Consider the following 12828-nt stretch of genomic DNA (forward strand, 5'->3'; position numbering starts at 1 on the left):
TTGCTATTCTCTGCCAGACTCCTGGAGTCTCACCTAAAATCATAGGGCCCAGGAGTTGGCTAAGCATTAAAGGGGAATTTCCATGAAAACTTCTGGGGTTTCCTCTCTGAGGCTTCCCCTCTTGACAGCTATGCCCCTCAAATTCCGGCCACAGTTGTATCTTTAATCTCTGATCCCTGCCTCTTCCAACCAGTAGGACCACCCTTCCTTGCACTGTGGCCTGGAGTGGAAAATGTTTCCAGTGAGAGAACCTGGGTCAATGTGGAACTGTGATAATGGGTTGGCCCAATAATGCTTACTTCAGATCAGCTATTTATGTTATCTTGCAGAATTTGCTTAGATCTTCTGCCTTATTTGCATACATATACTTTTTAGGGTAAAGCTCACCTTTTACCCAAACTAGAGAGTTACTGAAGGTTTACTATAGGCCAGCTACTTTTTGTGACCTTGATATCTTTTAATCTTCATGACAAGCACATAAGAAATCATCATAATAGTAGTACTTATACAGTGTTGTCAAGTGTCAGGCATTATTCTGAGCATCTTATACATCTATACGTACTCATTTAATCCTCACATCAACTCGACAGGTACTATTATTGTTCCTACTTTACAAATGAGGAGTCTGAGAAACTATAGAGGTTAAGTAACTTCCCTTGCACACAAGTACACAATATATAAGTTCATATTTATATAAAAATTCATGTTTCAAACCTAGGCAGTCTGGCTTCAGAATTAGTGCTCTTAACCACTTCATTATTGGTGGTATTGTTCTCATCTTACCGATTAGGGAGCAGCGTTAGAGAGGTTAGGTGATGACCCCAAGTCTCAGTGCTAGTAAGTGGCAGCAGTAGGATATGAACCAGGTTCCAAAGCCCTTGCTCTTTCTTCCCATAGTTTCTCCCAAAGAGGGAGAAGAAAAATGTTTTCCCTTTTAGGGCTTTAGTTTTAAAAAAATTTGTGAGAATTTTGTGGGGACTTCAGAGGGAACCAAACAGCTTTTTTTTGTTTTTCATGAAGTTGATACCTTCTTGTGCCTATGGTTTTCTGGCCATTTGTGACTAGGTACTGGAAGGGAGTTGTTTTCCCCATTGACGTGTGTTATTTCTGAACACCTCTGGGACTGACTCCTAGGGAAGGATGTTGATAGCTCCTTGAATGTCCGTCTTGGGAGTGGAAAGATGGCAGAGCTGAACCTTGAGGTCCTCTGCCTACACTGCAACATGTGGTGCCCGACTGACGTGAGTCCTTGTGCTCATTGGGTGTTTCATACATTTGCCAGCGAGAAACAGAGCCCTTGAGAGGGTTTGAGACAGGAAATATTTCTGTTTTTTGAAGGCTGCCAGGCTCAGATGAGGAGAGGAAGCTGGTTCCTTTATCAGGGAAGTCAGACCCGGTTATCCCCTAGTGCTGTGCAGGGTGTTTACACAGTGAGCCTGGAGTGACACGGAGACAGTGGAATTGTTCTGCTGAAGGAGCCCCACAGAACCCATGTGTTTCACTGTGTCTGATACTGACCACACCCTTTTTTGCAGTGTGGAGGCTGCCAGCATCGGATTCGTCATTGTTATCGACAGACGAAGGGACAAGTGGAGCTCCGTAAAAGCATCCTTGACACGAATAGCTGTAAATATTTATTTTTGTACCTTATTATAAAGGTCACTTAAATTGTCTATTCAACTATTTCACATCAAAGTCATGGGGAAGTGGAAGTCATTTTATGCCAAATTTTGGGAAGGTCTTTGTAGCAGAGGCTGTTGTGTCATGTCCATATCCGCTCTGCCACCTGAAGGTCACTTACAGATGATTCCTGAGCATGTCAAAGGCTTCCTGAGTCTCTTTACCTTATTGACCTCTCTGGTCACTGGAGAGGAGTGGGTAGGGAGTGCTGGGAAGTTAATGCTCCAGCAGTGACCTGCAGCTACTGAGTTACGGGCGTTGGTGGATAAATACCCCAGCTTCTGCACCCCTCAGTGGGACAGTTCTGAGGTACATTCCGTACAGAATTTTGGAGGGCCCTGGCCTTTTCTGCCCGCAGCAGTCCCCCCTCACTGATACACTGGCTCTCTAGCCATCACCGTCTCACCAGCGCCCCCATACTCCCTAACTCTTTTTCCCGGGATCACCTCCTCAGTAAACTCTTTAGACCGAAATTCTTATCTTAGGGTTTGCTTTGGGGATCACCTAATTTAAGGCAGTCTTCATTTTAGTTTTCAAATTATTTTTTCACAAATTAGAAAGACACTGGCAAAGCCAAACAAAGTGATACGATAGGTGCTTGCTTTTGGCATTAAATTGCAGAACCTTGGATAGGCTTCCTTTTCCATCTTATTAGTCTGATTTTTACCCCTATTTGTTGCCTTCCGGCAAGTACATGCATCCTTTCGCTGTAGGGACCTCAGACCAGGGAACTCAGCCACATGATCAGGCAAAGACACCTCAGGGTCAGCCACACCAACATTTCCACCAAAGCATGCCTCCCTGGGGCAGTTGGGACTGGCTGAAGATGATGGGATATGGTAGGATGGTAATGTAGAGGCTGGGATGGAAGAGGGATGTTTGAAGCCTCAGTTATGCCTACTTACAGAAGCAGTCACACATAGGGACATGGACACATACAGAGTCTCTTTCAGATCACTTTGGAGCCTCATCCAGATACACAAATAGTGTCTCAGCTCATTTGTCCCATCCAGACATAAAAAAATGCAAGGATCTTCTGTTTAGGAACTTGAATTTCAAAGATGAGGGAATGGAAGACTCCCTTCTCTTTGTGCATGGATTGTTTCGTCCCTTTGGTTTAGTTTTTTAATTTATTTAATTACTTTATTTATTTTTGGCTGTGCTGGGTCTTCCTAGCTGCGTGCGGGCTTTCTCTAGTTGCAGTGAGCGGGGGCTACTCTTCATTGTGGTGCGCAGGCTTCTCATCGTGGTGGCTTCTCCTGTCGCGGAGCATGGGCTCTAGGCGCATGGGCTTCAGTAGTTGTGGCACACGGGCTCAGTAGTTGTGGTCCATGGGCTTAGTTGCTCTGTGGCATGTGGGATCATGAGCAGGGCTCAAACCCATGTCCCCTGCAATGGCAGGCAGATTCTTAATCACTGCGCCACCAGGGAATTCCCTACCGTATTTATTTGAGGGATAACTGCAACGATGGTTGATGCCCCGAGGATTTAGACAGTGCCCATGACCATTCCAGAGTTCTGGCCTCCAGAGAGTTGTGGTTTCCCAGGATTCATTGACAATACTTGACTCATCTAATACTTGAGACTAATGTGTCCAAGAATTACATTGATCACCTTTATGTGTGAAAAATCCTATAGTGCGGGGATCTGAAAACCTGACTACCAGTCAGAATCTCTTTAGGTGCTTGTTAAAAATACAGATATCTGGACTTTATCCCAGTCCTAATGAATCAGAATATTTCAGGGTAAAGACCAGATTATTATGATTTTTAAAATAAGTTTATTTATTTATTTATTTTTGGCTGCATTGGGTCTTTGTTGCTACGCATGGGCTTTTTCTAGTTGTGGCGAGCGGGAGCTACTCTTTGTTGCGGTGCACGGGCTTCTCATTGTGGTGTCTTCTCTTGTTGCAGAGCACGGGCTCTAGGCATGCAGGCTTCAGTAGTTGTGGCTCGTGGACTCTAGAGCGCAGGCTCAGTAGTTGTAGCTCATGGGCTTAGTTGCTCCGCGACATGTGGGATCTCCCTGGACCAGGGCTCAAACCCGTGTCCCCTGCATTGGCAGGTGGATTCTTAACCACTGTGCCACCAGGGAAGTCCCAAGACCAGACTATATTTTAACAAGCACTTCAGCAGGTTTTTCTTAAGAACCACTGGAAGAATGGAAAGCCATGAGCGATGGGAGACTTGGATTCCCAATTTTGACACTAAGCTGTTACATGAATTTGTTATCTCATTTCTCAGAATCTTACCTCAAGATGACAACAGTGCTTCCTGAAAGCAACTTAGCAATAAGATGCATTAAGAGCCCTTAAAATACTAAATCTTTGACTCAGCAATTTTTCTAGGAAGCTATGCTCTAAAATGTGGATAAAGATTTCATTTTAGTGTTATTTATAATAGTAAAAACATGGAGGAGCCTAAATCACTAGTAATAAGGGATTGGTTAAATAGTACACCCATAAAAATATTTCCAAAGAATTTTTAATAACAGGAATAAAAGCTCATGGTAGAATATTAAATTAAAAGGCAGGTTGCAAAATATTTCTACAGGTTGAGTTTAACTACGCTAGATATTTAAGCAGAGAAAATAGCCTAGAAATAATTAAATTGAAATATTAAGAATGGTTATGAAATCATGGGTGGTTTTCTTATTCTAATGTATACTTTTATTAATTTCTCAATTTTTCTATAAAGTGTATAAATTGTTTTTTTAATCAGAAAATTTTTTGTTTGTTTGGTTTGGTTTTGCTTTTAAGGAGGGGTTTAGATTATGTGACCAGTAAGAGCTCTTTCAGCTGTGAAATCCTGTGAAATATATTCTAATTCTTGGTATCCATGGTGTCCACTTTAACTTTGTCATCTGTAATCTTGCGCAAGAGGAGACCAATGGATGTGACATTTGCCCTGACACTTTTTATGATCCTTCCAGGTAGCATTTCCAGGAAACTTGCAGCTCATATTCATTCTTCGTCCATCCTGCTTTATCCAGAGGACATTCACTGACATTGGTATTAAGTACTATCGAGATGAATTTAAAATGAAAGTGCCGGTAAGCATGACCTTTCTTCTTGTCTGCATTTGTTTAGGGCATACGGAGAAGATGGCATGTGAGCTTGTTTCCAAGGAATGTAGGATTCCTCAGGCAGAGAGGGAGAGGAGGGCATTCTGGGCAGAGGGAACGGCATGTGTAAAGACATGGAAGCAGGAAGTACACTCTATGTGAGGTCCATGGGGAAGCCCCATTCTTGTTGGAAGTACATATAGGATCATATTTTAGAAGAAAAGGTAAGAAACATGGAATATGTCTTAAGTGTAAGGATAAAGGTTCTGAATTTAATTCAGTAGGCAATGGGGATCCAGTGAAGGTTTTTGAGTTGGGGAGTGACTTGGGTAAAGGAGTACTGGAATTATATAAATCCAGTGGTGTTATATAAAAGGTGATGTCCAAGACTGTAGAAAGAGATTGAAAAAGGAAGAGAAACTAATAGTATGAGTAAAGAAAAATCAGGGTCTAAAATATGGGGGTGACAAATATAGGCAAATGTGAGTAAAAATTAAAACCAACATTGTGATACATATAAAAGGAAAACAAATTAAAATGACAAGATTAAAAATTTTACCTCTGGAGGAGCTTCAAGATGGCAGAAGAGTAAGACGTGGAGATCACCTTCTTCCCCACAAATACATCAGAAATTCATCTACATGTGGAACAACTCCTACAGAACACCTACTGAATGCTGGCAGAAGACGTTGGACCTCCCAAAAGTCAAGAAACTCCCCACGTACCTGGGTAGGGCAAAAGAAAAAACAGAGACAGAAGAATAGGGACGGGACCTGCACCAGTGGGAGGGAGCTGTGAAGGAGGAAAGGTTTCCACGCACTAGGAAGCCCCTTTGCAGGCGGAGACTGTGGGTGGCGGAGGGGGGAATCTTCGGAGCCACAGAGGAGAGCGCAGCAACAGGGGTGCGGAGGGCAAAGTGGAGAGATTCCCACACAGAGGATCGGTGCCGACCAGCACTCACCAGCCCAAGAGGCTTGTCTGCTCACCTGCCCGGACAGGCGGGGGCTGGGAGCTGAGGCTCAGGCTTCGGTTGGATCACAGGGAGAGGACTGGTGGCGTGAACACAGCCTGAAGGGGTTAGTGCACCACGGCTAGCAGGGAGGGAGTCCGGGGAAAAGTCTGGACCTGCTGAAGAGGCAAGAGACTTTTTCTTCCCTCTTTGTTTCCTGGTGCACGAGGAGAGGGGATTAAGAGCGCGCTTAAAGGAGCCCCAGAGACAGGCGCGAGCCGCAGCTATCAGCGTGGATCCCAGAGACGGGCATGAGACATTTAGGCTGCTGCTGTGGCCACCAAGAAGGCTGTGTGCAAGCACAGGTCACTATCCACACCTCCCCTCCCGGGAGCCTGTGCAGCCCGCCACTGCCAGGGTCCCATGATCCAGGGACAACTTCCCCGGGAGAATACATGGTGTGCCTCAGGCTGTTGCAATGTCACACTGGCCTCTGCTGATGCAGGCTCGCCCCGAACTCCATGCCCTCCCTCCCCCCGGCCTGAGTGAGCCAGAGCCCCCGAATCAGTGGCTCCTTTAACCCCGTCCTGTCTGAGCGAAGAACAGACGCCCTCAGGCGACCTACACGCAGAGGCGGGGCCAAATCCAAAACTGAACCCCAGGAGCTGTGCAAACAAAGAAGAGAACGGGAAATCTCTACCAGCAGCCTCAGGAGCAGTGGATTAAATATCCACATTCAACTTGATGTACCCTGCATCTGTGGAATAACTGAATAGACAACGAAGCATCTCAGAATTGAGGAGGTGGACTTTGGGAACAACAATATATATATATTTTTCCCTTTTTCTTTTTTTGTGAGTGTGTATGTGTATGCTTCTGTGTGTGATTTTGTCTGTATAGCTTTGCTTTAACCATTTGTCCTAGGGTTATGTCTGTCCGTTTTTCTTTTTTTTCTTAGTATAGTTTTTAGCACTTGTTATCATTGGGGGGGTTGTTGTTTCGTTTGGTTGCTCTCTTCTTTCTTTCTTTTTTTTTATTACTTAAAAAAATTTTTTTAATAATTATTTTTTATTTTAATAAATTTATTTTATTTTATTTTCTCTTCTTCTTTCTTTCTTTCTTTTTTTTTTTCTCCCTTTTATTCTGAGCCGTGTGGATGACAAGCTCTTGGTGCTCCAGCCAGGTGTCAGGGCCGTGCAGCTGAGGTGGGACAGCCAAGTTCTCAGGACATTGGTCCACAGGAGACCTCCCAGCCCCACATAATATAAAACGGTGAAAATCTCCCAGAGATCTCCATCTCAACGCCAAGATCCAGTTCCACTCAACGACCAGCAAGCTCCAGTGCAGAACACCCTATGCCAAACAACTAGCAAGAAAGGAACAAAACCCTACCCATTAGCAGAGAGGCTGCCTAAAATCATAATAAGGCCACAGACACCCCAAAACACACCACCAGACGTGCACCTGCCCACCAGAAAGACAAGATCCAGCCTCCACCAGAACACAGGCACTAGTCCCCTCCACCAGGAAGCCTACACAACTCATGGAACCAACCTTAGCCACTGGGGGCAGAAAGCAAAAACAATGGGAACTATGAACATGCAGCCTGTGAAAAGGAGACCCCAAACACAGTAAGTTAAGTAAAATGAGAAGACAGAGAAACACACAGCAGATGAAGGAGCAAGGTGAAAACCCACCAGACCTAACAAATGAAGAGGAAATAGGGAGTCTACCTGGAAAAGAATTCAGAATAATGATAGTAAAGATGATCCAAAATCTTGGAAATAGAATGGAGAAAATACAAGAAATGTTTAACAAGGACCTAGAAGAACTAAAGAGCAAACAAACAGTGATGAACAACACAATAAATGAAATTAAAAATTCTCTAGAAGGGATCACTAGAAGAATAACTGAGGCAGAAAAATGGATAAGTGACCTGGAAGATAAAATAGTGGAAATTATTAAACTACTGCAGAGCAGAATAAAGAAAAAAAAATGAAGAAAAGTGAGGACAGTCTCAAAGACCTCTGGGACAACATTAAGTGCACCAACATTCGAATTATAGGGGTCCCAGAAGATGAAGAGAAAACGAAAAGGGACTGAGAAAATACTTGAAGAGATTACAGTTGAAAACTTCCCTAATATGGGAAAGGAAATAGTTAATCAACTCCAGGAAGCACAGAGAGTCCCATACAGGATAAATCCAAGGAGAAACACGCCAAGACACATATCAATCAAACTATCAAAAATTAAATACAAAGAAAAAATATTAAAAGCAGCAAGGGAAAAACAACAAATTACACACAAGGGAATCCCCATAAGGTTAACAGCTGATCTTTCAGCAGAAACTCTGCAGGCCAGAAGGAAGTGACAGGACATATTTAAAGTGATGAAGGGGAAGAACCTACAACCAAGATTACTCTACCCAGCAAGGATCTCATTCAGATTTAATGAAGAAATTAAAATCTTTACAGACAAACAAAAGCTAACAGAATTCAGCACCACCAAACCAGCTTTACAACAAATGCTAAAGGAACTTCTTTAGGCAGGAAACACAAGAGAAGGAAAAGAACTACAATGACAAACCCAAAACAATTAAGAAAATGGTAATAGGACATACATATCGATAATTACCTTAAATGATGATGGATTAAATGCTCCCACCAAAAGACATAGACTGGCTGAATGGATACATAAACAAGACCCATATATATGCTGCCTGCAAGAGACCCACTTCAGACCTAGGGACACATACAGACTGAAAGTGAGGGGACAGAAAAAGATGTTCTTCTTCCGGCAAATGGAAATCAGAAGAAAGCTGGCATAGCAATTCTAATATCAGACAAAATAGACTTTAAAACAAAGACTATTACAAGGGACAAAGAGGGGCACTACATAATGATCAAGGGATCAATCCAAGAAGAAGATATAACAATTGTAAATATTTATGCACCCAACATAGGAGCACCTCAATACATAAGTCAAGTACTAACAGCCATAAAAGGGGAAATCGACAGTAACACAATCGTAGTAGGGGCCTTTAACACCCAACTTTCACCAATGGACAGATCATCCAAAATGAAAATAAATAAGGAAACACAAGCTTTAAATGCTACATTAAACAAGATGGACTTAATTGATATTTATAGGACATTCCACCCAGAGACAACAGAATACACTTTCTTCTCAAGTGCACATGGAACATTCTCCAGGATAGATCACATCTTGGGTCACAAATCAAGCCTTGGTAAATTTAAGAAAATTGAAATCATATCAAGTATCTTTTCCGACCACAATGCTATGAGTCTAGATATCAATTACAGGAAAAAATATGTAAAAAATACAAACACATGGAGGCTAAACAATACACTACTTAATAACCAAGAGATAACTGAAGAAATCAAAGAGGAAATCAAAAAATACCTAGAGACAAATGACAGTGAAAACACGACGATCCAAAAACTAGGGGATGCAGCAAAAGCAGTTCTAAGAAGGAAGTTTATAGCAATACAATCCTACCTTAAGAAACAAGAAACATCTCAAATAAACAACCTAACCTTACACCTAAAGCAATTAGAGAAAGAAAAACAAAAAAACCCCAAAATTAGCAGAAGGAAAGATATCATAAAGATCAGATCAGAAATAAATGAAAAAGAAATGAAGAAAACTATAGCAAAGATCAATAAAACTAAAAGCTGGTTCTTTGAGAAGATAAACAAAATTGATAAACCATTAGCCAGACTCATCAAGAAAAAAAGGGCGAAGACTCAAATCAATAGAATTAGAAATGAAAAAGAAGAAGTAACAACTGACCCTGCAGAAATACAAAGAATCATGAGAGACTACTACAAGCAACTATATGCCAATAAAATGGACAACCTGGAAGAAACGGACAAATTCTTAGAAATGCACAACCTTCCGAGGCTGAACCAGGAAGAAGTAGAAAATATGAACAGACCAATCACAAGCACTGAAAGTGAAAATGTGATTAAAAATCTTCCAACAAACAAAAGCCCAGGACCAGGTGGCTTCACAGGTGAATTCTATCAAACATTTAGAGAAGAGCTAACACCTATCCTTCTCGAACTCTTCCAAAATATAGCAGAGGGAGGAACACTCCCAAACTCATTATATGAGGCCACCATCACCCTGATACGAAAACCAGAGAAAGATGTCACAAAGAAAGAAAACTACAGGCCAATATCACTGATGAACATAGATGCAAAAATCCTTAACAACATACTGGCAAACAGAATCCAACAGCACATTAAAAGCATCACACACCATGATCAAGTGGGGTTTATTCCAGGAATGCAAGGATTCTTCAATATACACAAATCAATCAATGTGATACACCATATTAACAAACTGAAGGAGAAAAACCATATGATCATCTCAATAGATGCAGAGAAAGCCTTTTGACAAAATCCAACACCCATTTATGATAAAGACCCTGCAGAAAGTAGGCATAGAGGGAACTTACCTCAGCATAATAAAGGCCATATATGACAAACCCACAGCAAACATCATCCTCAATGGTGAAAAACTGAAACCATTTCCACTAAGTTCAGGAACAAGACAAGGTTGCCCACTCTGACCACTCTTATTCAACATAGTTTTGGAAGTTTTAGCCACAGCAATCAGAGAAGAAAAAGAAATAAAAGATATCCAAATCAGAAAAGAAGAAGTAAAGCTGTCACTGTTTGCAGATGACATGATACTCTACATAGAGAATCCTAAAGATGCTACCAGAGAACTACTAGAGCTAATTAATGAATTTGGTAAAGTTGCAGGATACAAAATTAATGCACAGAAATCTCTTGCATTCCTATACACTAATGATGGAAAATCTGAAAGTGAAATTAAGAAAACACTCCCATTTACCATTGCAACAAAAACAATAAAATATCTAGGAATAAACCTACCTAAGGAGACAAAAGACCTGTATGCAGAAAATTATAAGACACTGGTGAAAGACATAAAGATGATACAAATAGATGGAGAGATATACCATGTTCTTAGATTGGAAGAATCAACATTGTGAAAATGACTCTACTACCCAAGGCAATCTACAGATTCAGTGCAATCCCTGTCAAACTACCACTGGCATTTTTCACAGAACTAGAACAGAAAAATCTTAAAATTAGTATGGAGACACAAAAGACCCCGAATAGCCAAAGCAATCTTGAGAAAGTAAAACAGCTGGAGGAATCAGGCTCCCTGACTTCAGAGTATACTACAAAGCTACAGTATTCAAGACAGTATGGTACTGGCACAAAAACAGAAAGATAGATCAATGGAACAGGATAGAAAGCCCAGAGATAAACCCACGCACATATGGTCACCTTATCTTTGATAAAGGAGGCAAGAATATACAGTGGAGAAAGGACAGCCTCTTCAATAAGTGGTGCTGGGAAAACTGGACACCTACATGTAATAGAATGAAATTAGAACACTCCCTAACACCATAATCAAAAATAAACTCAAAATGGATTAAAGACCTAAATGTAAGGCCAAACACTATAAAACTCTTAGAGGAGAACATAGGCAGAACACTCCATGACATAAATCACAGCAAGATCTTTTTTGACCCACCTCCTAGAGAAATGGAAGTAAAAACAAAAATAAACAAATGGGACCTCATGAAACTTCAAAGCTTTTGCACAGCAAAGGAAACCATAAACAGGACGAAAAGACAACCCTCAGAATGGGAGAAAATATTTGCAAATGAAGCAACTGGCAAAGGATTAATCTCCAAAATTTACAAGCAGCTCATGCAGCTCAATATCAGAAAAACAAGCAACCCAATCCAAAAGTGGGCAGAAGACCTAAACAGACATTTCTCCAAAGAAGATATACAGACTGCCAACAAACACATGAAAGAATGCTCAACATCATTAATCATTAGAGAAATGCAAATCAAAACTACAATGAGATATCAACTCACACCGGTCAGAATGGCCATCATCAAAAAAATATACAAAGAATAAGTGCTGGAGAGGGTGTGGAGAAAAGGGAACCCTCTTGCTCTGTTGGTGGGAATGTAAATTGATGCAGCCACTATGGAGAATAGTATGGAGATTCCTTAAAATCTAAAAATAGAACTACCATACAACCCAGGAATCCCACTACTGGGCATATACCCTGAGAAAACCGTATTTCAAAAAGAGTCATGTACCACAATGTTCATTGCAGCTTTATTTACAATAGCCAGGACATGGAAGCAACCTAAATATCCATCAACAGATGAATGGGTAAAGAAGATGTGGCACATATATACAATGAAATATTACTCAGCCATTAAAAGAAATGAAATTGAGTTATTTGTTGTGAGGTGGATGGACCTAGAGTCTGTCCTACAGAGTGAAGTAAGTCGGAAAGAGAAAAACAAATACAGTATGCTAACACATGTATATGGAATCTAAAAAAAAAAAGGTTATGAGGAACCTAGGGGCAAGACAGGAATAAAGACACAAACCTACTAGAGAGTGGACTTGAGGATATGGGGAGGAAGGGTAAGCTGGGACAAAGTGAGAGAGTGGCATGGACACATATACACTACCAAACGTAAAATAGCTAGTGGGAAGCAGCCGCATAGCACAGGGAGATCAGCTCGGTGCTTTGTGACAACGTAGAGGGGTGGGATAGGGAGGGTGGCCGGGACGGAGATGCAAGAGGGAAGAGCTATGGGGATATATGTATATGTATAACTGATTCACTTTGTTATAAAGCAGAAACTAACACACCATTGTAAAGCAATTATACTCCATTAAAGATGTTAAAAAAAATTTTTTTACCTCTAACTTTGGCAGAGATATGAGGCAAACAAGCATTTGCATACTTTGTTATTAGGAATGAAGTTGGTAATGACCAATTTGAAAGACTGATTGACGGTGTTTATCAAAAATTAAAATGTACATACTCTCTGACCTACCTATAGAAGTTATTCTGCAGGTACCTCACGCACATACACAAAGCTGCATATATAATTATATTCATTACCAAATTGTTTGTAATAGTAAATGACTGGGAAAAAAGTAATGCCCAACAACAGGGAGCTGGTTAAATAAATTATGGTCTACCCAGTCAGTTAAATATTATGCTACCATCAAAAGTGGTACGGTGTGGTACAACCA

At 41.1% G+C, this 12828-nt stretch overlaps 1 protein-coding gene across 2 annotated transcripts in view; it reads left to right on the forward strand.

Annotated features, from left to right (window-relative positions):
- MCF2L2 (MCF.2 cell line derived transforming sequence-like 2) overlaps positions 1–12828 on the forward strand; it is a 227007-nt gene that overhangs the window by 59250 nt on the left and 154929 nt on the right. For both annotated transcript variants that reach the window (XM_022571165.2, XM_089910785.1), the window contains exons 4-5: positions 1536–1626; positions 4612–4731. In XM_022571165.2, the coding sequence (XP_022426873.1) occupies positions 1536–1626; positions 4612–4731 (211 nt within the window). The remainder of the gene's footprint in view (positions 1–1535; positions 1627–4611; positions 4732–12828) is intronic.

This window comes from Delphinapterus leucas, chromosome 4, assembly GCF_059928025.1.
Source record: "Delphinapterus leucas isolate spDelLeu-1000000601 "Yukka" chromosome 4, BTC_Dleu_Yukka2, whole genome shotgun sequence".
In the NCBI taxonomy this organism is placed as follows: Eukaryota; Metazoa; Chordata; class Mammalia; order Artiodactyla; family Monodontidae; genus Delphinapterus; species Delphinapterus leucas.